General features: G+C 53.1%; 1 protein-coding gene and 1 non-coding gene across 3 annotated transcripts; both read right to left on the bottom strand.

The window, feature by feature from the left end:
- Nucleotides 1-7,939: 7,939 nt before the first annotated feature.
- On the bottom strand, nucleotides 7,940-8,043 carry LOC115062786. Its single transcript, XR_003842714.1, has one exon. It is a non-coding gene; the product is annotated as a U6 spliceosomal RNA (small nuclear RNA).
- Nucleotides 8,044-9,139: 1,096 nt separating this feature from the next.
- Nucleotides 9,140-25,516, bottom strand: Dusp8 (dual specificity phosphatase 8). Of its 2 annotated transcripts, none has more exons than XM_029541876.1 (7): nucleotides 25,439-25,516; nucleotides 19,632-19,954; nucleotides 18,053-18,191; nucleotides 13,879-14,045; nucleotides 13,092-13,251; nucleotides 12,765-12,888; nucleotides 9,140-12,572 (listed from the first exon to the last, which is right to left on the bottom strand). In XM_029541876.1, exons 2-7 carry the CDS (start codon nucleotides 19,860-19,862, stop codon nucleotides 11,480-11,482), a joined length of 1,914 nt encoding a protein of 637 aa, XP_029397736.1. In that variant the 5' UTR covers nucleotides 19,863-19,954; nucleotides 25,439-25,516; the 3' UTR covers nucleotides 9,140-11,479. The 2 variants fall into 2 exon arrangements, with proteins under 2 accessions (XP_029397736.1, XP_021055893.1); XM_021200234.2 differs by lacking the exon at nucleotides 25,439-25,516 and adding an exon at nucleotides 24,580-24,734.
- Nucleotides 25,517-26,804: the final 1,288 nt, after the last annotated feature.

Genomic DNA, 26,804 nt, shown 5'->3' on the forward strand with positions numbered 1-26,804 from the left:
CGTTTATGCTGGGTTGGAGAGACCCTGAAGTGATTGGTAGGAGACTGTGAGTTTTCTTAGGGATGTCCTAGCAATGACCACAAACTTGTTGACTTCAAACAATAGAAGTGGATTCTCTCTCAAGAGGATTATTGGAGGCCAGAAGCATGAGATCAATGAGCTACGGGTCTCAGGGAAGGACCCTATGGCCTCTTCCCAGCTCCACTGTCTCCTGGTGATCTTCTGCTGCACACACATAGCTCAACCTCTGCCTCTGTCTTCATGCAATGCGGGGCCTTAGGGGCTCTATTCATTAGAACTGATGGAATAAATATGTATTACAAAGGGGATTTATTTGATTAGCTTATATAAACCAGACTCAGTAGTCCAATAGTGGCCAGACTAAGACCCCTGTAGATGCTCAGTCCACAGGGCTGAAGGCATGAAGGATTCCTGGAGAGCTTTCAACCATCATTGGAAGGGCAAAGAAACTGGGCTCTGATATTTGCAAAGAATGCTGGCGGCGGTGGCAGCAGCAGCAGCAGCAACAACAACAACAACATAATAGATGCACTTTTTAGCAAGGAGCAAAGGCAGGCAGGAAAAGCAACACTGTATTCCTCTCAGCCATCTTTATATTTGGGCCACTGCTAGAGATTCCATCTACTTTAGGATAGGACCTCCCTACCTTAGTTAATACTTCCAGGAAATACCCTCACTGACTTACCCAGGGGCATATCTCCTAGTTAACTCTAGATGCAATCAAATTGACAACAAAGATCAACTGTCACGAGGATGGATGGGCAAGGGCCACACTCAGCATTTCAGTTATGGGTTTTCAAGTAGTGTTGAGCCAGGCATAGCTTGTGCCTCAGCAAGCCTGATTATCTGGTATTCAAACCACTTCTGGGAGGTGACTCACTAACATGAGAGCAGGAAAAAGGCTTGGAGGAAGCCAGAAGACTCTTCTGCCCTTCTCTGTGCTGACCAACTGGAGCTCACTCTTGTTCCTCCCAACCAATGGATGAATACTATCAGACATGAGATCTCTCTGGGGATCTCTGGGGACATGTCCCTGAGCCTTTTCCCTTAGGTCTCATCCTGAAGTTCTGGGTTGGGCCCAAGAGACCTACATTTACAGATATTCTCTGGAACGGAGGGGATGGGAATCCACTGGGTCTCATGATCCCTAATCAACCACTTTCCTGCCTATGGCTTCCATAGGGTTAGCGGCAGTTCAAGAGGTCCAAGTGGCTTTCATGACCATAGCCCCAGAATGTGTGTGCTGCCAACCTCTGATGCTTTTTATTGGTTGGGTTGTATCCCTCTAGATTCATATTTGAGTCTAATACCCTGGATCTTAGAATGTGATATTAGTGAATGTATGTCCTTATCCATATAACTTAAATGAGGTCACTTTGAAATATGTGGGGATGCTGATCCAAAATGATTGGTGATCTAATAAAGGGTTCTAGGAGCCCATTGCAGCTAAGGATGAGGCCCAGGCTGGGTTTTCTTTTTCATCACTGAGAAGGAGCCCACTCCTTCATCCACTTGGCAACAATTGATTTGCATCTTCTAGTCAGCATTCAGAGAGAAACGCCAGTTGCTTAAACCACGCTGTTCCTGAGGATTGTTACAGAAGCTCCAGGAAACACATAGTACCTTAAAGAGAAACTCTAATATCAGGCAGGCTCTATGGGATATGATGGCTAGAACTGACTCCCACCCCAAGACTTGAATGTTTGCTCACTCAACATAGAGGGGTTTAAATGAAGCCTTGAACCTGGCAGCAGCTTGGTAGGGTTGCCAGCCTGGTGCATGCACAGGCTGGAGGCAGGCCAAAAAAGACAGATGCCTCTGGGAGGTATTGTAGATAGACTAGGCGGAGTGGCTGGGCAAATAGAGGGACGGTGGTAAAACCATCCAGGTGAACCTGGCATTTCCAGGTCTGAAAGTACAGGAAAAAATCTGGTTGAAGGAACAATCGGGTCAATTGACGGTTGAAACCATGGGTGTGGCTGACCTTTCTGAGGGACGCCAGAAAGCCAACAGCAGGTGCAGGTGCACAGTTATAACTGCAGACAGGCCAAGGGGAGGGCCTCAGAGGGAAGGTGGGAAGGCGACAGGGCTGGAGACCTCAGTCTGGGTCAAATCCTTCTTTCAGCTTGAGAAGAACCAGATCAATGGGAAACACCGAGTAGAAAGGCTATCATTCACGGATTGCCCTTGTCCGCTCAGGCGCGGGCAGCAGGTGGCACTAGTGGGCTGCTCTCAACCTTCCCAGCTGCCGCCCCAGGTTGGAGTCCGGAGCTGAGTGACAGGTCTCACTCGGTGCACAACGCAATCCTATTCACCCCGGTTGTGCCAAGAGAGACTCAGGCAACCATTTGACCACCCAGTGTAAAGATCTCGAGCTGCGTTGGGTACAGATCTCAGAGTGAGCAGATGCTCACGGTACTAGTGCTCCTGTCTCTGGGCTGCCGGAGCTCTGGTAAAGCTCCCCTGCAGTGCTTAGAAGGAGGGCCCTGCGGAGAATGGGAGGCACTCGCCTTACCCAGACTAGAATTCTAAGCCTGGCGGTGGTGGCTCACGCCTTTAATCCCAGCATTTGGGAGGCCCAGAGTACTCGCTGTGTTCTCTGTTGTGCACCAACCAATTACCCCCGATGTTCATCAAGGTTTTGTCCACTCCCACTAGTACAGCAGCACGCACCTGACCCTAGCTCTATCCATACCAGGATGCAGAAGCTAGGGAGAGGTGCTGCCACTAGTCACTGGCCAAGGGAAGGGTGGAGGCCAATCGTCCCCTCCTTTTCCCACTTGGTCCAACCAACCAAAATCCTGTGATTCAGGTTAGCCGGGACTTATGTCTTACCAGCCCCAGCTTTCTCTCCTCACAAGTGACCATCAGCAGAGAGCAAAGAGCTGGGTAGTTGGGTGGGGAATCCAGGAAGTGTATATCAGTGGGAACATAGAGTGAAGCTACTGATTGGCTGTAGAGTTCTCTCTTTAACTTCCAGGACTCAGCCTACTGTGGCTACTCGATGCTGGGTGTGTGCTGGTTCTTGGGGCCTAGGTGTACAATAGTTAGGTGGGTGGACAAGAGGAGTGGGGGAGTCTGTGCAAGGAGGGCTGGCATCTGGATCCTAAAGTTTTTGGTCAGGCTTCCCATTAGATGCAGTGTTTTCTTGGACATGTGAGCTGTCTCACCCAGACTCCTGTCTCGGATCCACCTTTAACCTGGAGAAGGTGCTGAGGGAGAAGATCAAGGCATTCAGGGAGAACCATTTACTGGCCAGACTCAGGGCAAGTGGAGTGTCAATTCATCTAGGCCTTTCTGGGTGTGTCTATGAGGTGTAGGAGGAGTCAAATTCAATGACCTGACTAGAAAAGGACAGAAAGGTAGGGTAGTCTATCGCCTTTCTCCTTCGTTCTTTAGTCTTCAGGGGGAGGGGTTGCTACCAGGAAGAATCTGGAGCCCAAGAACAGGAGCTGCCGTGGAAAACGTGCTTTGAAGGACACAGGTTCCCGTCTCCCTGACCCTCCCTAGCTCCAGTATGGTGGTGTGAGTTACCACCCTAGAGTGAATGGGCAGAGTCTCTGACATTACCCTCTTCCCAGAAACATTCTGCGTACAGACTGGTTGGACTGTGGGGCAGTGGCAGACTGAGAACCCAGAAATGATTTTGTTGCCCCCTCTGGAATCAGGCACTCAGGTTCAATCTACCCCTCACCAGCCTTTTGGGGACTCATTCCACCCCTTCTATTTAAAGCTCTCTTTGGCTATTTATAGTCATGCCTACTAATTGCATCAGCCTGAGTCGCTTCCTCCACAGATGCCAATGGTGCCACTGACCCCATACCTCAGTGTGATTCCTGGTGAGAAAAGGGTAAGAGGAAACTTCAGCTTTGCCTGCCAGCACTTCCCTCGGCTAGTTGCTCTAGTTTCCGGTTTGATGTTTGCAAATATGTAGGGACATGTCTCTAGGTCAACCTGCAGTGTCCTTAACATTCTTCTACTTAGGGAAAGTCTCCCAAGTTTTCTGTCTCAAATCTTCCCCCTTTCTGCCATCACCTCCACCACAGGGGCTTCTGGAGAGGGAAGCGGTCCATTGGCAGAAGCTAAAGCCAGGCAAGCCTTGTTCCACTTGGAAAGGCTGGAGGGAGCTCACATCTGCCTGAACTTTGGCAACAAGCCTGCCCTTGCAGCATCCTTCTCTGTGGCCTGGGACAGGGGGTAGCAGAAGAGAGAGCAAGTTTATGCACCCCAACTCTTCAGGACAGTTTTGGAAATTGTCCCAGGTAGCCTCCTCTTTCTTCTTTGGTCAAGACTGGCTCTCTTTCTGATCCGCAGGGGCTGGGGAGCCCGATCCTTTCATAAAGATACCTTCATTTCAAGGTGCTGGCTTCTATTCCCAGGAAGCACCTTACATCTAGAGACCAGTGCTCAGGGACCCAGAATGGGCCTGGAGCCGATATCTGCCTTCCTAGCCTAACTTTGACGTCCTCTATATAGGATTCGATTTCTCTGGAGAGATTGCTTCCAAACCCCTGCCACCACCCTGAGACGAGTCCCCTTTCTCACGAGTCCCCTTTCTCTACCCTACTTGACCTTCAGAGCCAGGTAAGTCCTGTAGTGATAATTTTGGTTTCTTTGGTGGAAAATGCAGACATATTATGGGAATGTGTTTTAATCCCAGATGTGGGATACGGGGCTGCTTCAGATTGTCCACAGCAGCTGACTAAGATTGGCCACATGCTCTAGCAGGGACATGATTTTTGCCATTGGCAGATAGTTTCTGTGATTGTGTGATGTTTAGCCTTCTGGGGACTTTTCAGAGGGTGTATAGGGCCCTGAGAGGAGGTGTGGGTTAGTGGTGATGGATTGGTGGTTAGTTGCTGTTGGATTTGTTAAGTAGTTGTGCTCAGAGAAGAAATCAGATATCCTGACAGCAAAGATCAAAGTTGTCCCTAATCAGCAGGAAGTAGTTTAATGTAACATCATGACCTTTCCCACCTGTCCTTTTTCCTCTCCTACCTAGTGTTAGGGTGTTAAAGGGGTGGAGTATGGGTGGAGAAGGGTAGAAGAAAGTAGAACCCACAAAGTAACCACAAGTCCAGTGACAAGGCTCCATCCATCTCCAGTGTACCTGTCTGGATAGAGGCTTCCAGAATCTCCATGGCTCCCAACTGTGTATCTTCCATCCTTTCTCCTGTCTGGTGACCCTCTGCAATGCCCCTTACCTCTCCATGGCTCAGAGTCTCCCAACCACTCAGCCTTTAGAAGCTAAATGATGCTGCAAACTGACCTCCCACACTGCTTCGCAAGTTCCTCCGATGCTGAACAGTGAAGTGCTTTGACAAATTCACCCAGGGCCTCACAGGTCACATAACACTGAGGACAGTCCCCTAGGATATCTTCAGAGATTTTTTTCACAGGGTTTTACAAGGACTGACAAGAGAGCAAAATGGGCAGCATTCTTCACTGCACTTTGCCCTTGACCTGCTGAGGAATACTGGACAAAATTGCTCCTCTCTCTGGGCCTGGGAGAGAAACTGGGCTCTATGGTGGTTTGCAGCTCTGGAATTGCTAATGTTGGCTTAGTCAAAGGGCATTCACTGGATGTGCTCTATGTTTAAGGCAAGTGTCTGCCTATAGCCCAAAGTAGAATGGGAAGAGGCACATACACCTTCATCATTATTATTTTCATTTGCTTGTTTTTTCACATTTATTTATGTGTGACCTACATATTTGTGTCCATGACACAATTTCCACCTGGGACTCAGAAGACAGCCTACAGGAGTTGATTCTTGGGCTGGAGAGATGGCTCAGCGGTTAACACTGACTGCTCTTCCAGAGGTCCTGAGTTCAAATCCCAGCAACCACATAGTGGCTCACGACCATCTCTAATGTGATCTGATGCCCTCTTCTGGTGTGTCTGAAGACAATGGCAGTGTACTAACATACATAAAAACAAATAAACTTTTTAATTTAAAAAAAAAAAAGAGTTGATTCTTTCCTTCCACCTTGTGGGTCCCAGATGTTGAACCAGGATCATTAGGTTTGACAGCAGTGCCCTAACTTGCTAAACCCATCTGCCTGGCCCCTATTTGATTGTTTTTAAACACTATTTCATGTAGCTCAGGTTGGCCTTCAACTCCAAGCAATCTTCTAGCCTTAGCTGAGTGCTGGGATTACAGATTTGCACCGCAGTGCATGGCTGAACACACAGCTTCAATATAAGACAGAAGAGCTCCATTGAAATAGAGCAGCATTTACCCATGCATACTTTCACCATCCCTCTCTTAGCCATCCAGACACCTCTTATCTACCCAGCCATCTCTCTGTCCATATGTCCACCCATTCATCTCTCCACTCCACCCACCCATCCATCAATCCATCCATCCACTGATCCTCCCATTGATCCTCTCATTGATTGTCCTTTTATCCATCATGTATCTATCTATTCTATCCATTTATCTTCCGCATTGCCAGCTGTCTACCCTTTGTCTGAGGCTAGTCTTGAGGCTATCTTGGCTATGTGTTATACCATGTCTCCAACAGCTTAGGGCTGGGGAGGGAGTTGCAAGCTGGAGTCAGGTCTTCTGCAGAGGCTATGTACCTGGGTATGACAGCATAGGAGTTGAACACTGGGCCTGCCCAGCACAGTTCACTCCTGTTCAGTGGTCAACTGAGATGACCTCTAGAAGTCTTGGTGCGTTGGTAAATGGCACCTCCTTCACTTCCATGTGGTGTCTGTCCTTCATTGCCTCCAGGGTCCCAAAGCCAATGCTTTCAGCTGGCCTCCTAGGAGAAATGCTGTCACTCATCTTCTGCAATTGCAGGTGCTCGTGCACGCTGAGGGTGGAGGGAGTACCGGGCCTACTTGAGACAACCATCAGCTTTTTCCAGTCCTTGGTTTTATTGACTCCTAGGGGCTGCCAGGGCTATAAATAGATGTTCTTGAGCTAAAAATATCCTTGCTAGAGGCAGACTATACTGCTAGCTTTCAGCTTCTTTGAGGGCTCTTGAGGATGCAGAATTCAAGATCCGCTGGAAGAGGGGCAAGCCACATCCTTTTCCCCTCCTCTCCTGAATCTTCCTCCTTCATTTCCTAGCATGTGTGTGCATGCTAGTGCGCGCGCGCGCGCGCGCACACACACCCACACCCACCTACCTATTCAATATTAGTGGCCAAATGTCACTGTCTTCCTGAAAGCAAAAAGGTCTCTGGAATAGGATGGCCAAACCTGGAGAAAGCCCCATTACCCAGGGGCAGAGATAAGAAGGAAAATCCTCCAAGAAGCCCACCTAGGAATTCCCAAATGGTGTCCAGGGTAGTCCATATTGAGTGTTCCACACAGAGACGGTTAGGATGAGGACCAAATGTTGAAGTGAGCCATCACGTCTGGAACTCTGTCCTATAAAATGGTACATGGATGCCCATGGTCACATAACTTGTAATAACATACGGGAGATAAGCCCAGGCACTGTCTGGTCTGCACTGATGTAGGGATTGTCTGTCCAAAGAGAGGAGTCCTGTGTCTAAAGACAAGGATGGGGTCACATCAGACACTCTAGTACGCTTTTGCTTAATTTTATTTTATTTTTACAAAAAACAAACTTTAAAAAGTGAAGGTTATAGAAACTGGGCCACCACCCACCTTGGTTGGCTTCTGTTTCCACCAATCCAAAGATCTTCAGTGGGGATGAGAGTGAGCGAGGGGAAAGGAGCAGAAAAGAGTGCATGGTCCTGGCAGGGATAAAGGGAAAGATGGCTGGCAAGATACTCATGACCTAAGGTCTGGGTCTTACTCCCTTTATCCTTCCATATCCAGGAGTGACACAGAAAGGAATGAGGCAGCGGGGCTACAGTCACAGCCAAGAGCACTTCCTCTGGGGGATCAGAAACAGTGGGCTGCATCAGGGATCCGTTGGTCAATGTACCAGGGAGTCTCAAAAAATGGAATTCATCATGAATCTCTGTGCCATCCTTGCACAAGAGGCATGCTAAACTTCTCCATACTGCCCCAGTTTCAGTGTGTGTGTCAGCGTGTGTGCTGCAGAAGCCGGTACCCCTGGTATATTGTTGGCCCTTGTGTTGCATAAAAGACTTTATGTAAAACCGTGTGTGGTGGAAAGATAGCGGTGAGGTATGTGTATGTGTAAAGACAAATCTGGAGGAATGAGCTGCACTGCAGTAGGATTGTGTTGTGAGGGCAGTTGACAAGTGAACTGAGCTCTTGTGTACGTGTTCACTTGCATATGTAGAGTACATGTGCATATGTGGAGAGGCCAGAGGTCACCCTCAGGTGTCATTCCTCAGAAGCTATCTGTGGTGACTTGAAAAGGCTTGGCCCAGGGAATAGCACTATTAGAAGGTGTGGCCTTGTTGGAGGAAGTGTGTCACTGTGGGGGTGGGCTTTGAGGCCCTCCTCCTAGCTGCCTATGAGACAGTGTCTCCTGGCTGCAGTTGGATCAAGATGTAGAATTCTCGGCTCCTCCTGCACCGTGTCTGCCTGCACACTGCCAGGCTTCCCACCATGATGATAATGGACTGAACCTCTGAACCTGTAAGCCAGCCCCAATTAAATGTTTTCCTTTATAAGAGTTGCCTTGGTCATGGTGTCTCTTCACAGCAATGGAAACCCTAACTAAAACACCATCCAACTTGTTTTGAGACACATACAAGTTGGCCTGGACATCAAGTAGGCTAGGCTGGCTGGCCATAAAGCATCAAGATCCTTCTGTGTTTGCCTCCTGGCACTAGGATTACAAGTGTATTACTAGGCATACAAGTGTATGCCACCATGCTTGGGTTCTGGTGATCCAACTCAGGTACTCATTCTTGCCCAGCAAATACTGAGTGAATCATCTCTGCAGCCTACAAACTGATATTTAACGTTTTCTAGTATTCAGTTAATAGTAGATAAGAAAAATGGGTATTTTGCATCCTAAGAGTGCATATCAGATCCTGTGCCCCTCCTCTATACCTGGTCTACCAGAAATAAGCCTCAGATTCTCCCCTCTGCCCACTTAGTAAGTGGACTTTGCAGGCACAACCTACCAGGTCCTTGTCTCAGGAATCTCCAGACTGCCCCCCAGTGCCCAACCTCTTCCACAACCAGCCCTAAGAAAGAGTCAGCAGAGGCCTGAGGAAAACATCCGTCTCATGATTTATTACAACACATTGTTTCAAATACAAAAGGAGGGACAGGAAAGTGCGGCCTCATGGGGCAAGGTCCCAAGGGGGAAGCTGGCACCCTGGTCCTCAGGGACTGGAAGCTTGGGCAAGGTACCTCTCCTGTACTGGACAACAGGAGGGAGCCGGGTGCATTCTGGGCCATTCCAGTGCCGGCAGTGACCAGGTAAGAGTGGTGGGAGAGCGAGAGAGAACCCTATACCCTCCACACCTTGGACAGTGGGTGGAAAGCCACCAGGGAAAGCCTGTGCTCCACCTCCCCCAACACAGAGGAGGGGGGAGCTGAGACCTCCTCCATCTTGTCTGCTCACTTTGGGGAGACCAGGGTCATGCGTAAGTGAGAACAGACAGACTGAGGCCAATGGGCCCCGAGTATCCAGGATAGATGCCATATCTCTATCAAGAGAGGGGAGGAACCAGACCCAAGGGGGAGCTTTAGGGTCCAACTGGTGGCCCCACACCACTGTCTCCTGGACAGCAGTAGAGTGGGGGCATGAGGGGGAAGTCAGTGCACCCTCCACACCCAGGGTCACCTCAGAAATCCATGACAGACAGGAGGCAAATTTACATAATTAATAATAATTATAATAATAATTAACCAATAATAATAAATACTTAAACCTCTAATCCATAGATTGCAAATACAACAATAGCTTATTTTCTCAGGGATCAGGATGGGTGGGATCAAGAGAACTAGGACAGGACTTTTGCTTAAGAAGGAGGGTGACAGGAACATAGGGAGCAGGTCAAAAGAAGAACAGACAGAAGGGCACAGCAAGAGAGGTGGGGTAGAAAGGTGCCACCCTAGATCCTGCCCCAGCTCCTTGTCAGCAAGTCCTTGGCTTCTTCCTCAGAGGACAGACCCGCTCCAAGCCTTGAAGACATCTGAGAGCAAGAACTGTTCTGCCTCAAAACTTTGGGTCCCCCAACAGTCCAAGAGGATATCCAGCAAGGGTGGCTGGCACTTTTCTCCTTGTCCTTCTCCTAGATTGGCTCTGAGCCTTACAAAGCCACCTTGGGTGGAGGCTAGCATATCACCTGGGAAGTGCGCATACAGAGGGGCTCTCGCCTGAGAAGCCCTTTGGGGGATGGGGCAGTCATGGGGGACTTGCCCAGCATCTGTCCTTCTGTGGGGTCTTTCTCTGCTTGGAGACAGTTCTCCTCAAGCTGAGGATTCCCACTTCCTGGAAGCCTAAGGGCTCAGTAGGTGCTTTACCCCGCCTGCCTCAGGGGCCCCTCAACCTGCAGGCGCAGTAGAATTCCGAGTCCTACCTGTAGCAGGAAGAACCCAGAACAAGAGCTTGACTCTACCGCCGTTCTTACTGGGCCTAGAGCTCCCCTCTGACCAGCAGAGATAGCCCCTGCCAGCCCCAGCTAGCTTAGCTCCTCCTGTTGGCATGGGACACTGCCCCAGTACATGCTGGGGAAGTCTACTGGGCTTCCCCATGGGCAGGGGCACCTGCAAAGGAAAGAGAGATGCTTCCTCTGAATGGCCTCCTGGGCCCTTCTAAAGAACTGGGCCTCACTCTCACAGGAGTGAGGTCCTCCATCCTTGCCTTCGGAGCTACCTCATCTGGCTTTCAGGAACCCCTTTGTCCAAGTCTTCCTGAAAACTCTGGTCCACTGGGCCCAGTGCCCACCAGCACCCGCCAGATAACAGCCCTGGGGTGAAGGGCAGAGAAGGTACCTATCTCTGTGCCACTAAGACTTGGCAATTTGAGGTGGGGGCACTGCTGGTGGGGCCTTCTGCAGGGACACTGGGGTTTCCCCTCCCCTTACCTATGGCTTTGCTGCAGAGCCCAAGATAGGAGAAACAGGAGAGGGGTGGCAGGAGAAGAGGGGAAGGAGAGGGGAGGGGTCTGCGGCTCAGTTTGTGGCAAGTAAGGGTTTGGGGTTTTTTTGTTTTTTGTTTTTTATTTGTTTGTTTGTTTTCATTTCCCCCCCTTTTTCTTATGTAAAAAGTGCAGGAAAGCTGGGCAGCTCTTTGAAAGGTCAGTAATGTTTCCAGAGGGGAGGGGCAAGGAGGGGCCCAGGCCTGTCAACCCAGCTTGGGATTGAAGGTGGCCTCATATTGCTTAGAAACCTGTTTCAGTTTAAATACCAGACAGTAAAAACAGAGCTTTAGGGCCGCCCCGCACAGTTTGCCAGATCACTAGCTTAAATAAATAAAAAATCGAAATATTTACTTCTTGATAAAAATTGCAGTAAAACCATTTACCTTTTCTGTGTGTTTTATATATAATATATATTTATACCTGGCCTGGCTGGAGCAAGGGCACAGGGACTCCTGAAGGGTCACGATACTTCGATGACCTCCACGCTGCCAGAGAAGCTGGTTTGCTTGCCCAGGGCTGCCAGCTCCTCGCCACGTGCCCGCCCCTCCACCATGCCCTCTTCGAACTCCATCTGGCAGCTGCGCCTCTTGAACTGTGCATCTGCAGCAGGCTCCTCGGGCCAGCCGGTCCGCACATCCCGCCGCCGCAGGTCACTGCTACTGCTGCTGCTGTTGCTGGTGCTGCCGCCGCCACCACTGCTGCTGCTGCCATTACTACCGGGTCCAGGTGCGCCTGCGCTCGCCCGGCCAAAGGCAGAGTACACAGCGCCTGGACCCTGCGCGCCCTCGGGGCTGAAGCACCAGGGTCCGTCGGGCGACGGTGTGCCTGGGGAGTCCAGTGGCGGCACCCAGCCCCCGGGGCCAGCCGGCTGGCCAGGGCCAGGCAGCCCGGGCGCCGACAGGGCCGAGAGGCCGTGCCGCGGAGTCTGCCGGGCCGTGTCTCCAAAGTTCAGGCCCAGGCCATGCGCGGGGGAGCGGGCAGGAGAACTGGCCGGGGGACGTCGCCGGCGGGGTCGTGGGCGGCACTCTGGAACGGAGTCCGGGCTGTCTGGGCTGGGCGAGGGCAAGCCCAGCGTGCCCCCAGACGGGCTGTCCAGCTTGCAGAGCTTCGGGGCTTCGCCGGGGTCGGGTGGGCCGGGAAAGTCGGGCCTCCTGCTGGGCGCATAGGCCGACTTGATGTCCAGGGAGAAGGAGCGCTTGAGGCGGTTGGTATCCTGGAGGCGGTCAGAGGAGAGGTGCAGGCCACGCAGGCCCTGCTGCAGTGCGCTGGTGGCTGGAGCTGTGCTGGGGATTGGAGCATCCCCTCCAGCACTCGGGCTGCCCTCCTTGGCTGCGGTGGCTGCCTCGCTCCCGGTGGCAGCGCTCTCTGAGGTAGATGGTGGCAGCCGGGGCAGTGGGATGCCTGCTGCCGGGCCCATGAGGGGCTCAGGGGTCCCCAAGTGAGGTCCATCACTCTGCAGGGCAGCCAGCAGCTTCAGACTCCTCTCATACTCCAGCAACTGGCCCAGGAAGTTGAAGTTGGGCGAGATGGAGGGGCGCCGATCCTTCACGAACCTAAGCAAGCAAGAGGCATTTCTGTCAGGACAGCCTTGCCCCTGATTTTCCTCTTGTCGGGCTCAGGCTTTCCCTCCCCACCAGGGTAGTAATTTGTACAATCCAAGTGGGTGGAGAGAGCAAACGGAAGGCAAAGCTGTTAGCCATTGGTCGTGGTGTTCCCTAGGTCCCTAGGGCCCAGGAGGAGAATACCTGTATGCGTCGTCAGAAGACATGCCCATGGTTTTCATGATGTATGCGATGGCAATGGTGGCAGAGCGAGAGATGCCAGCCAGACAGTGAACAATGACTTGGCAGCTGGACAGCTTGGCTTTATCTGGGGGCAGGTGGATGGTGGGGGAATCAGGTGAGGTTTGAGATTGCCTTGTTCCTCCCTTCCCAAGGTAGTCCCCAACCCTCCCTCCCTATGGCAGACAGTGCTGGGTGGCCCTCCCAGTCCTCCTCTCTGCCTCTGTCTAGTCTCCCTCTAGCCAGCCTCTTCCACCCTATAGAGACCCACACCCCCTCCCTTCCCCTCACCAATAAACTCGATGGACTTGTCCAGCCAGGGCAGCAGCTTTTCACAGTAGTTGTCATTGATGGGGATACGCATGAAACGGCTCTCACAGATGAAGTCCGGTTTAGGGCAGGAGTTGCTGGCATTGAGGACATAGCTTATTCCGTTTTGGGTCATCAGATCCTGGAGGTATAGGAAGATGGGTCAGAAGGGGGCAGCAGAGAAAAGCAAAGCCCCCTAGTGGGAGAAGAACCAATCCCTCCCTCCCCCACCCTCTCCCGCCCCTCTGTCTCTCTCTGAAGGACTCTAAAGTCCCGTGATTCCCCCCCCACCCCCACCCCCAGCCTCAGATTTTGTTCAAGATCTTGCCATATGGGAAAAGACTAGGTCCAGAAACCCTTGGAGCCCACAGGATGGGTACAGGAAGGATGGCTTCTGTAAGCCACACCCACAGCCAGCATTGGGCTCCCAGGAATTTTATGGTTGCCTGGGCGGTGCCTTCATCCTTTTCCCTCCTCACCATTTTTAAAACACGGGATTCTTTCAGCGCTGGCCAGGGGCCCAGTGACAGAAGCAGTTTGGCATGCGGGCTTCCAGCCCCACCACAGAAGAGACTGGGAGCCTGCCTTTACATCGGCTTTGCTGTGTTCCTGCCTGGGCCATGCTGTAGGCCAGTGGGTGGGCAGGCTCTAGGTCCTCCTGCGCTCCCAGCTCACACTCACTTTATTCTCATCTCAGACCACCCTAGGACCTAGATCCAGAGCCACTCACCCCCCTTCTCCCATTGGCAGTGACCCCCTGTGTACTCACCTTGTTCAAGACATCTTTCTGAGAGCCCAGGTAGAGGTGAGGCAGGATTCGGGTCAGGCCAACACTGGGCACAGGCAGGCAGGGCTGAGAGAGGCTCATGGACGGTAGGGTAGCAGGCTTGCCCTCACAGAGGCCAGGGAAGCAGGAGGAGAAGGTGGCGAAGCCTCCTATGGGAGGAGACACAGAAGGCTCTTCAGGAGGCTGGCCAGCTGGGGCAGGAGAGAGTTCCTCTGGGCTTAGCCACACCCTGCAGACCCCAAGCCCAGCCTGCCTCTGGTCTAGCACCTGGACTCCTGCTGGCAGGCTGCTTGCTCTTCTCTGCAGCACTGGGGGTGTGCTGCCGCCCATTTAGAGCAGGCACCTACGCCCACATTCCTCCTCAAGCTAATTAGGGACTGGCTCAGGGGCACTGCTTTGATGCCCATAAATGTGGGGTCAAGGTGGCCTGTCAGCGTGGCATATTGGAGCCAGGCAGGAGATAGCTTTGACCTCATCAGGGGTCTCTTATTCCCCAGTATGACACGGTAAGTCCTTCTCCAGCCCCTGGCCTAGGGCCAGGCTGGCATTTAGCCTCTCTCCTTGCTGATGCAATCCTTCCCTGACTCCAGCTGGCTGGAAGCCACAGGCCCGGGCTCCAGTGCCAGGTCTGGGAGGAAAGGGCTTCTGAGGTGGGGCCTCTTTGGGCATGACATCACCCACTGGAATTGCCATAGCCCACAGGGCATTTGTGGTTCGGTCATGGCTCCAGTCTACCCAGCAGATGACAGAGAGGCACGGTAGAGCCTGCACACAGGGCACACACAGCCTGCTCCCTGTGGCCATTGTCTAGATACATCCAATATCTAGACTCTGGGCTGGGGAAAGAAACTTTCCACCAGTTTGAGATACCCAAGCTGGCTCCTCTGGTATGTCTGACTCAGTGACCATGGGCAAGGCATGCCTCTGGCCTCAGTTTCCTTATTTTCCTGCCACACAGCATTGTTGAGAGGCTCAAAGAAAACAATTAGAACAATGTGAAAGTAGACCCAGCCATATCTAGCCTGGCTGGGGTTCATCCAGAAACTGAGCAGTATCTATCTGGTGGCCACCAGCTCTCAGCATGGTGAGGTGAGCTCAATAGAATGGAACTTTCTATATTCCACAATGACAAGCTCTGACAAGCAAGTGGCCTCAGTTTCTGGTCTCAATTGCTTTTTCCTTGGTCTGGAGAGAGACAAGTACCAAGGACCCAGGGATTTGGGGGACTATCAAAGGCTATGGGGTGGGTGGAAATGGGGACACCAAGGTTGCGTGAGTGAGCGTTGGCTAGTTGTTAAGTATCTTTGAGGCCTAGGAAATGCTCTGGTCATCCCTGAAGCTCATTCTTCTATAGAACACTCTCATATACTCCCCCTATCCACCATGTTTGGGAGGCCAGAGACAGTGCCCTTATTGTGATGTTTATAAGGAGGCATATTCAGAAACATACTTTGTGTGTGTGTGTGCAATGGACTTGGTATAGCTCAGGTTACTGACTGCCACGCTGACTCTGTTCTCATTACAGCCACCTACCCACAAGGGTCTGGGGCATGTCTGCATCTCCAAGCCAAGTCCAAGTTGGTTGGACTGCAGATACTGTCTCATAGCTGTGACATCACTGGCCCACATTCCACAGTGTCAGTACAACCCATAGGCTGCACTAACTCCTGGCTAAGGGTATGCCTGCCTGCTATTTAAAAAGCTAAGGCTCCCTTTTCCTCCCCCTTTTCTATAATAACGCACATTGTGGTGGTTAATGTTGTCAACTTGACAGAATCTAAAACCACTTGCCTATGGGGAATTATCTGAAGTATGTTAATTGATATGGAAAGACCCATCCTAACTGTGGACAGAACCATTCCCTGGACAGGGGATCCTGGGCAGGACAAAATGCAGAAACTGAGTTGAGCAGTAGCCCACCCACATGCACTCCTCTGTTCCAGACTGTGGATGTGATGTGATCAGCTACTTCAGGCTCCTGCCATCTTTTTTTTTTTTTTTAAAGATTTTATTTATTATATGTAAGTACACTATAGCTGCCTTCAGACACTCCAGAAGAGGGAGTCAGATCTCGTTAAGGATGGTTTGAGCCACCATGTGGTTGCTGGGATTTGAACTCTGCACCTTTGGAAGAGCAGTCAGGTGCTCTTACCCGCTGAGCCATCTCACCAGCCCAGGCTCCTGCCATCTTAATTGCCCCACCATGATGGTTGTACCCTTATCTGTGAGCCAGATAAGCCCTTCCTCCTGCATTTGACTAGACATTTGATCACAGCAGCAGAAATGTAGCCAAGGCATACTGACATCTAGCTTAAAACTCTCTCTTAATAAACCCCAACTTTACTTAAGGAAAAAAAGGGGACTAAGTTCATTACCCCCTGCCCCACGAACACCATCACCGTGGGAGCTTGAGTTCCCTCTCCTGATTCCTTTCACTGGCCACCCTCATCTCCTTGAGCTTCTGTAAGCACCAGTCAGAGAGTGATATGCAAAGGCCTGACCTCTGTTGTGTGCGCTGTGACCACCCCCAGTCCCAGTCAGTTGTCTGCTTCAGACTGTGCACTAGCTCAGCAGGAGCTGGCCAGTGTGGTATCACTTTGAGCCTGTCTCATGCTGCATTGACCGGGAGGACTCCCTAGCTCAGTATTTAGATGAAGGAGGACAAGGACTCAAACTTGACAGGGAAGACACCTAGAACTGGAGGGAGCTAGCTAGAGCACAACCAGGTTCAAACGGATCCTCTGGGAGAAGTCCAGCCCAAGGCTACCCCAGTCTCCACTTGATCTTGTCCCTTGCCCCTTAACCCTAAGAGACAGGCACTCTCAGGTTTGGGGTTGTCCTGCTAGGGCCAGGAAGGGTACAGTTCTGGAGCCCTTTGTATTTTCAGAAGAACCTTGTTCTTTCATTCATGACAGCACGGTGAGTTGGGCCCTGGAGAAGTTCCTATAGGCATAGTGGGCTTGTAAAAGAGCCCAAATTCCTCTCTCTCCCAAACTAAGCCCGGAGGCTGGAACTAGGGTATAGCTATGTAGCCTCTGGTTCCAAGAATTCACACATGCACAATGAATTATGAGTCTGACCCCAACAGGCTCAGCATCTGTAGAGACACCAGAGGATCAGGGCACAGAGACACACAGACATGCTTGGATCATACAGGCCCAGAGTGTGGTGGGAAATTACTCATATCCAAATGCACACAAAGACACTGGCCCTACTCATGATATTGAGTCTCCAAACCACCTCAGAGTACCTCAGACTGGATTCATCTCCCTATCATCTATCTAGCAGCTTAATTAAACCAGTCCAGGCCCTCCCAGCCTTCCTCTCAGGTTGGGCTCGATGCCATGGTATTCATGGGATTCTGGTGCCATTGAACTGGCTTGGCCACCCACTCACTTATTCCACTCCATATGTAGTGGGTGTGGAGGACATTCCATCGGCTACGTGCTATGCAGAGGCTACCAGCATGGGCAGAGGACATCAGCAAAGGCCCCGGATTCCAGCCATTGGAGCAGGCATCCTAGAACAAGCCCACTCTAGCAGCTATTCGGGAATCTAGGCTGCCTCCTGAGGAGGTACAGCCTACAAAAGCCCTTTCAGCCATGGCCTGAGGGTGAGTGTGCCTAAGCACATGGTATAGAGTGGGAGCATGAGTCACTGAGTGTGTGTGTGTGTGTGTGTGTGTGACAGAGTAGGGCTTGGAGGCCAGCTGGCCTGGCTGCTTTTGGAGCACAGGTAGCCCAGAAAGGTACTTGTTGGTCCCTCAGGTAGCAGCCATGATGGAATAGACTGTTGTGAGATAATCTGTGACCAGCTGGTATCTTCTCTGGGTAAATTGCCTGCTGTGTTACCAGTTCTAGGATAGACTGAGGTAAGAAAAAAAGAAAGCCTTAACTTCCTCTCCTTGAGACAAAGACAGTTTGTTGCCTGGGTGCCTAGTCCCTTCTCTACCAAAAACTTGGCTTGGAGAGCTCCTGCTTATCCACCCCTCCTGCTGCTGCGGGTAGAAATGGGTTTTGAGAAGTCCAGAGGTACTGGGCTTCCCCCTACTGTCCCAAGTGTTGCGGGACAATAATTTTCCTCCGAGACTCCTAGTCCTAGCCAAGTGCAAGGAAGAGAAGGCATCCCACAGCCCTGACCCATCCCTGGAGTTCACCTGTGAGGATGGCCACGCTGTCAAAGCAGCCGTCCAGCTTGCTGAGCAGGATGGACAGGAAGCTATCTGCCGCCAGCACGCTGGCATCTCGTGTGCTCTGGTCATACACCACCACATCCTGTGGCTCTGTGGCATCCACCTAGGGGATCATAAGGGCAGAGGTTAGGCTGCTTGGAAGAGCAAGAGGACAAGAGAGAGAGGGGCCTGCTGCTATCCCCCCCCCACTTCATCTGCTGGGTATGTGCACACTTGGAGGGGCAGAAAACCCTGTGGCTCCACTAATAGGCTTTGCATCAGGCAGGGACTAGGGGTGGGGGTGGCTTGAGTTGCCCTTCATTGGCAAAATTGCCAGAACCAGAAGTATTAATGAGGCACAGGCGAGTCTAATGGGGCCTCAGAGAGCACATGCACATAGCCTGAGCGGGCGCTGAGGCTTCCTGGAAGGCCAGTACCTCTCTTCTTATTTATTCTCCCCCAGCTCCTAATGGAGAGACTGAGGTTGCAGTAGGCCTCCCCTTCCCAAACACCACCAGGTCAGGAGGCGAGGCTGCAAGCTGGGGTTCCTCCTGCCCCTTTCCCCAATGTGGTGGCCTTAGGGCCAGATGTTGAGGGGCTTTTGCTTAGACAGACTGATGTCCCCGCCTCCCAAGCACACTCAGTCTTTAAGCCAGCTGAGCTGTCAACCCCAGGCTGGATGATGTCATCAGCAGCCAATAGAATTGCACTCTGGCTGGAGTCCTCGCTGGGGGTGATTAATCACTGGATTCCCTTCATTGGCACCACGGGGAGCTGGTTCTGGCCTTGGAGTGGGGGACTCCCGACAAGCGGCATCCCACCTGGGTTTTTCTCACATCATAGCTTGGAGTCAGGCAGTTGGGAAATTGAAATCCTTCTAAAGCCCCTAGTCTGTTGGCATGCCCCTCTAACCCAAAAGAGGTGGGAGAAGTTGGTAATGGTAGCCTGCCTCAGGCCACAAATGTTCCATGATAGACTAGTCCCTTCCCAGCTGCTGCAATGGATAGTCCTGGGGAAGAAATCTGTCCCTTCCCCCATGAAACGATTTTCCTTCTTGGGGGCCACAGAGAACATTCTGGGTCACTGAAGGCTCCAGGAAGTGGGAAGAGGAATGGGGAGGCTAGTGAAATGGTCTGCCTACTATAATCCCCTTAGCCTTCCCTTCCTGCCCTCACCACAGCCAGAGTGGCCAGAGCCAGCTGTCCTTGTCCTCAGTATGGCACCATCCTGCTGCATCTACCCTGCTCTACCCTCCGTGCAACCCCACTTCCCTTATCCATCCAGTACTCCTCCCTCAGAATCTGCCCTGTATATGGGGAGATGAAAGGGACTCCCCAGGACTTCTAGAGGAAGGCCCCCTTGGAGAGAACTAGCCTACAACACTCCCAGCTCTGACCCCAAGGAACCCAGTGTGGAACAGAGGGACAGCGAGGGGGAAACACTTTATCAGAAGACTCTTGGCACGAGGCCGAGGAGCTCCTCTGTCTCTTTCAGAGGTGACATAGGCGTGCTTGCTCGGGAATGGTCAGCCCTGAAGACGCATGCAAGGGTGGGCCACAGGTACCTGGCTCCGCGTAGCAGGCTGGATAAGCTCAGCAATTGTCACTTTTCCCTGCTGAAGGCGCCGCTTCACCAGCTTTGAACAGCAGATATTCACAGAGCTCAGCACGTGGCAGCTGTTATACTCCACGAAGGAGCGGCTGTCGATGACCAAGGGGCCCCCGGGCCCACCGCGCAGCAGGCTGGCCAGTTTCTTTGCATCCATCACCTTCCTCGGGAGCCGATCCCCAGCCATGGTGGGGTGGTAGGCAGTGGGGAGAGTGACCCCTGAAGTGAGGAGGGCGTGGCCTTGCAGCGTTCTGGGTACCCTAGTGCATGGTGCCAGACCTGAGGGAAAGGCGAATGGTCAGCAGATGGTAAGATCTGGGTAGCTATAGCTGGCTCCCAGGCAGGCCCTGTGTTTGGCACCTGGAATGCTTTGAGCCCTTTCTCCTGAATGGATGAGCCAATACCTTACTCAGTGGGGTGAGTGCATAGAAGAGACCCTGACCACCCCCTGCTCTGCCTGGGCTCTAGTATAAGGCAGAAGGCAAATGGGGTCCTTATTATGGGCTCTGGGGTGCTGCTATACCTGTGCCTTCCTCAACTTCTGTCCTGCTGATTTATGCATTTTATACCCTAGGGTATAAATCTTGACTCTGTTCTTTTCCCAGGTAGGGGCTCTCAGACCCCCCTCCCGTTCTTGGCACAGTGCTGGATGGCCAATTCCCAGAAGCCATCTCCACAAAAGGTTCTCTAAGCTCATAATCTTGATGCTCATGGATAGAAAGAAGAGCTAGGCCAGCAGGACCGGCCCCACCCCTGCTCATGGGCTCCCCAAGGCCAGGCACTAGGGAGCTCTTGTTTTACCGTTCCTGATGGATGCTTCTGGCTGAGGTTGGTGCACTCCACCCATTGTACAAAGGGATGGGGTTTGTCAGCCTTAGGATGAAGGCTGTGGTACCTACGATGCTTGGAGCTGCTGGACCTTCGACATGGCCCCAGAAGCTCTTGGGCTGAAGAATATGTGGAAGGACTGAAAATGGCTAGCATCAGGGGAAGCCCGGTTCTTCAGGCTTGATGACTCTCATCTATCAGGTGCTGTCTCCCTTGGAGCCCCCAGGATGTATGCAGTGTCAGGACAATAAGGCTTGGGGGCAGTGGAAAGTAAGATAGCAGGGCAAGTACAATATTCCCTTCATCTAGCCTTACAAATGTGGTGGGGTAGGAAGGAACTTAGCCCTCTAGGCACTCACTTGAGCACCTTCCAGGCCTGGCCCATTCCCACTCCTCTACTGCAGTCATGTGGGCACCTATATGAAGCTACCATGCTGGTGCAAGGGCACAACTTCCAAACCTTGCCTGTGCACAGTCGGTGGGGACTTTGGGCTGCTAATCCCTGACATCTATGTGTGTCTCAGGCCTCTCTGCAAGCCTTTCACCAGGGAATCGGGCCTGGGCCAGTCACATTGAGGAATCTCAACAGCAATAGGCTAATGCTTATCTTAGATATGCAGGGACATTTCCCTGACTTCCAACTGGAATCTTGCATGAGGGAACTACAGGCTAGTGGTTAGGCCAGAGGAAGGAGTGGGCTTTCCTACTAGCAGAGCTGCACAATGGGACTAAACGCCCAGGACTCTGAGAGGGTCATGATTCAGGATGCTGGGGTGCAGAAGGGCCTTTTCTGAGTCCCTTGGCCCTGTCACCCAGCAGTGTTCACCTCCTCCCAGGTGACATGGGTTAACTGCATCAAGGGAAGCAGAGAGCTACTAGTATAGGAAGCTAGAAGGCACAGCCCCACCCTCTCTGCAGCAGCCCTTGAACTACCCTGAGGGAAGTTTTGCTAGGGTTGCCCCATCTGAAGACTCTCATCGCAACCCCACAAGAGGGTGGCAGGGAAGGGAGACCCAGAGGGAAAGGCAGAGGAGAGAAGGTCGGTGGCAGGCGGAATGGGGGTATCAGCTAGACTCAGGCCTGATACCTGTCCCTTCCTCTACCTCCCAGGGAACCCTGAGAACTGGAGCTGGGCCCTATTAACCGTTACAGTATTGCTATTTGCATCGGAGGGGGACTCATTAGCAAGTTAGCACCTCTGATGTTGCCATGGCAACAGCAGAGGTGCCAGGCAACGGCTGCTCCTACTACAACAGCCAAGAAGCAGGCTGCTCTGCAGATTAGGCAGGTCTCCCTCCTCTATGCTCCCACTCCTCCGTGGCAGGTGCCCAGTAGCTCTGGTCTATAACTCAAAGACAGCAACGAAGCCCCTTACTCCAACCCTGCTCTACTTGGCCCTAATTCCCAAGACCCAGCCCCACACTGCAGCTCACTGGCTCCCCATTCCTCTGAGGCCATCTGTATACTGCACTGAAAAGATTTGGATGAGCCCCCTCACATAGGAAATTCTGTACTATGCTGGTCTTCAGTAGCACATCCTAACAGCACCTCTTTATACCCCCACCCCTGGCTTCCTCCATGCTGGGCATCAGGCCTAGTGCTGGATAGAATTCATTGGGACTTGAAATAGATATGTAGGGTCAGTTTTGAGAAGGTCAGCAGGGCAGACAGACCATGCAATATCTTAGCAAAGCAACATAACTCCCAGTTCTTCCCAGGGAGAACAGCTATCAGCCTGTTCTACAGGAGCCGTGAATGGGGTTGGGGGGTGGTCAAGACATTTTATGCTGAGGCTGTAGGCCTTCATCAAAGGATTTTGAGCCAGGAGACAAGCATTCCTAAGTTAAGAGGAGACTTTCCCAGGCCACACCCCTCAGGGAGGTCCCAGGCAGCCCCTTTTGCTGGAGGCTAGGTCCACAGCTCAGGCCTTGTGGCACTGTTCCCTGGGCACAGGAACACTCCCCTTTGTACATTCGCAGATGCATGCCTTATTGACAATCCATCTTGTCCCTGAGTGCAATTACACATGTGTCCCTCTGCACATACATAAGACATTACAGTCTCCTGGAGTGCATGACTGAAATACACAGTTGCAAACACATCCCTCTGCATACCAAAGCCCCTGGTGCCCACATACCAAGTGACAGTCCATTGCCTTTCACACTGGGGTTCCCACACAATATGTTCTGGTCCCCAAGTCCTTTTGTGACCAATAAAAGCCCGAGCCCTCGGTGGCATCCTCACTAATCTACTCCTGCTCAGTGCCTAGTGACAAGAACCTCCCTACTTCTAGAAATGGCTGCCAGGCCCATTAGCTCCTGTAAGACTGGGTCCCTTCTCACAACAATCTGACCTGGGTATTCCTGCTCACAGCCAGGCAGGCTCTCAGGAAAGAGCCAGAAATTAGGAGCCCAAGATACTGAGATGCCAGCTCACTGTCACACTGGGCACTTCTGAAGACTGGCAGAGACCATCTCCTAGAGGGAGGGGCTCAAATGTTCCTGCATGGCAGTTGAGCCCTTGGCTTCTCTGACCAGTCTACCCTGCACCCTTGCCCCAGGAGAAGGAACAGAAACATTGTCTCAGTCAGGCAAATAGCCAGGCCAAAAAAAGAGACAGTGGAGGTCGGAGGGAGCTGTGGTCCTGAGAGGTCCAGTCAGGTTCTTTGGCTCACACATTCCTTAGGACTACAGCATAACTATCTCTCTTGCTGTGGGTTCAGCCTCTGTCCCTGCTTCCTCTGTGAGCTTCATATTGGACTCTTTCCAAACCCACAGATGTACCCCACCAAAACGCCGTCCAGTTGAAACTTCTGAGTTGAAACCTCAGTATCAGCCCAAGAAGAGAGATGTTGGCAGGAGTCCTATACACATTGACTTGAAGCATCTTTTTGCTTCTGTGCTCAGTGCTAAGTCCCCAGAGGCATCCTCAAGTATCCCCAAGGGCACAGAGCAGGAGGGAACGAGAACCTGCCCAGCAACTCTCCTGAGGTCCCTAAGCTGACTGCAGCAAGTCAGACATAAAGATGAACCTACAGCTCCTGGTCACATGATCTGCTCATCTATATCAGGTGCCTGCTAACCAAATAGTGAATGCACGGGGACTCTGACCCCCCAGGGCAGAGCCTGGCCCTGTAAGCTACCCTCACCCACCCGGCTACCCTAGGGCCAAGTAAATGTGAGGGTGGGTCTACAGGTCACTGGATTTCCATTCTGAATTCATTCACACTGTGAAAGAAGCCATGCCCCTGACCCAAAGCACCTCCACCCCCACCTCATGCTGCACAGCAGAACACTGCAGATACCACATTGGTCCCCCACCCCCATCACTGCACCATCAAGGCCCCCCATCTCTCTGCTGCAGACACAGCACACCCTGTCAACAGGGAGTCAGAGGCAAATTTATTCCAAGAGGTCTGATCTAGTGGAAGCTGAGCCTCTTCTTGCTCCTCCACCTGCAAGGTTTGGCACACGGGTACCAGCGGCATCTGGCTGGCCGCTCCCTCCCAAGGTAGGCAGAGAGGCCAGGGAGACAGCAGCCGTTCCGGCCCCTCCCCCAGCATCGCGCCTACTGCCTCTGCGTCCGTAAGGATGTTCTTTATCCGCAGAGGCGAGTGGAGCACCATGAAGTAGGGGTGACGGGACAGCCATGCGAGCCGAAGAGTGGGGGGTCCTATAGCTTCCTCTCCAGATAAGGAGCCTACCGCAGGCCGGAGCCGACCCTCTGGTGTCAGAGGTTTCGCATCCCCTTGCCCGCTGCAGCCGCGGACGACCTTCCCCAAATCTGGCTGCCAGCGGGGGCGCATCGCAGGGACTCTCACCGATCTGTGCTGGATCTCAGCCCTCCCCCGTGAATCCCTAGGTCTCTTATGTATGTCCCTCCAGATAAGAAGGACTATGCAGAGAAAGACAGCTCACTGCAGGCGCGGATCTGCAGTGCGCGCCGCTCGCGGGGTAGAACCATTTATTCCTTGGTGCTCCAAAGAGCTTCCTTCAGAACACACAAACGCAGAAACCTCCACACGTCCCGGGCCCACACCCGGCTTAGGACCCGACCGCTGTCAGCGCCTGGCTCACCTGGCTCTCGCTTGCCCCGGGGTTGCCCCCAACGCCGGTGCCGCGCTCAGGGCGCCCGCTCCGTTCCGCCACCCATGGGCCCGTCGGGGGCCCGCGTAGCCAGGGCAAGGGCCTGAGAGGCGCGCGGGGCGCGTCGCCGCCGCCGCCGTCGTCGTCGCCGCCACCACGGGGAGCGCTCGTTCGGGACGGAGCGCGCGTACTGCGGTCGGGCACGCGCGCTCACGGCGCGCATCCCAGCCCGCGACTTGGCGGGCGCGGCCGGCGGCTCCGGCCCGGCTCAGCGTCCGGCGTCCGGCGTCCGGGTGGGGCGGGGGTCCGCGGAGCCGGCTCGGCCACCGCGGGAGCCGCGAGTGACAGGCCCGGGGCGGAGGGCGGGGCTGCCGGTGGGGATGAGGTCATGCCGAGCGAAAAAGCCCCTGACGTCACCTGCAGCCAATCAGAGTGAGGCGCTCGGGGGCAGGTGACGTCAGCGGAGCGGGCGCTGGGTGCGGAGCCCTGGCGGCGGCCGTGGGTCTCTCTGCCACCGCCCTCCGTCCCCCGCGCCCCAAGCTTCTCGGGCATCGGTTCTTAAAGGGGCCATGCACGCCGCGGCTCTCCACCTCCAGGAAGCCTTCCCAGCTCCCGGCTCCTGGTATCCCTAAGAACCCTCAGCCTCGCGGCACTCTAACCCACGCCTACTGTCCTAGTATGCAAGGGTTCCCCTCTCTTGGCCCTCCTGGACTGGACCTGTCGCGGATTTCTCTCCTTCCCTTAGCCTTTGTTCGCGTGAGGACGCCCTCCCAGAGTGCGCCTCCCCTGCCCCAGTGCGGCCCCGGGAAAAGGATTGGTCATGGAGAGCTGCAGCCGCAAAGGGCCTTACCCGCAGCATCCGCGTTTGTCCTCTCCACGACCCCTGGAGGTGGAAGTCCAGCTTTCCATTTTGCGTGAGAAGCTCCTAGGCGATGTGGTTTGCCTCAGGTCACTCATCCCGGGAACTCAGGGGGCGGGACTCCAGACCCACCGGTGTGCTCCCCAGGGCGGCGCTGCCCCCCCCCCCCCACTTATGACATCCAGCTCTTGACAGCTTCCAATGAAAAGCCGCTTGGAAACGAACCTCCTCTCCCACCCCGATATCTCCCCTGCCTGCTGGGGACTGTCGGCCCCATCCCACTGTGTGAACACAACCACGTGAGCACTCAGAACAAAACATGGGTAATTACAACTAGGGCAGAAATACACAGGGGTCAGGCAGGTCTCAGAGGAAGGGGAGTCTTGTGCCAAAGTGGTCCACCTGCAAACATAAGCCACGTTTCCCTTAGTTTTCCCTCCTCCTCGGGAACAGGTTGGCAGAAAATTCTTTATTGTATGCCAGGCTGGTCTCAGCCTTCTGAGTGCTGAGATTACTACTAGCACCCACCATGATGCCAGACCACCTCAGACACTTCAAAAACGTGGCCCTGACTAGGCGGCTGGGTGAACAGTGAGATGACCAAATAATATGAGTCTCGTGGTGTGTGTGTGTGTGTGTGTGTGTGTGTGTGTGTGTGTGTGTGTGTGGTGGAGTGTCCTGAACTTCCCCTGGAAATCCAGCCTCTCACTCGATGAAGGCAGAGTTTAGGAGATGGCTGGTTGAAGGAAGGGTCTCAGGCACAAAGGAAGGAACACTCCTTTGGTAGTTCAGGTTGTGTGAAGAACACTGCAAACCACAGTAGGTGCTGGGCCAGGCTCTGCAGGGACCTTCTCCTTTACCCTACTGTATCCCGCTTGGTTTGGTTCATTATGAGTGTTTAGAACCGGCTTGCAGAAACCTCTCTATGTAGCCCAAGGGGAGTCTGGGAGTCTAGCCTGGGATTAATACAGGTTGGAGGGAAGAGGTGTCTCTGGCTCAGAAATAGCACAAAACAAACAAACAACTTGGGAGTGCTGCCAGGAAGGAAGCATGGGGAGCCCCAGGGATGCTTGGGGTTGGCTCTGGGTTCAGATCTTTGTCTCCCTGACTCAGGCTGGACCCTGAATGGCCTCCTGCTGAAGGTAGCCCTTGAGGCTGAAGATGGCCAGCTCTACTGGGTGCTTAGGCAAGTCAGTGTGGGGGTGGCTGATGTGCTGACTTCCTGCCCACGCTGAGACCAGGAAATGAGGAGTTTGGGGTCTCGGGAGGGGGAGTGATGCAATCTGAGACCTGGACAGGTTCAGGCAATCGGGTCATGTCGGATCCAGGAGGAGGCAGCAGCAGCCCTGAAAGAGCT

The sequence above is a fragment of the Mus pahari genome, chromosome 1 (genome assembly GCF_900095145.1).
Source record: "Mus pahari chromosome 1, PAHARI_EIJ_v1.1, whole genome shotgun sequence".
Taxonomy (NCBI): domain Eukaryota; kingdom Metazoa; phylum Chordata; class Mammalia; order Rodentia; family Muridae; genus Mus; species Mus pahari.

Coding starts and splice junctions, on each gene's coding strand:
- Dusp8 (XM_029541876.1), bottom strand. CDS start 19,862: ATGGCTGGGGATCGGCTCCCGAGGAAGGTGATGGATGCAAAGAAACTG. Junction 14,046..18,052: donor CAGCGTGGCCATCCTCACAG/GTGAACTCCAGG, acceptor CTCCTCCCATAG/GAGGCTTCGCCACCTTCTCC. Junction 12,889..13,091: donor CAAGTCCATCGAGTTTATTG/GTGAGGGGAAGG, acceptor ACCTGCCCCCAG/ATAAAGCCAAGCTGTCCAGC.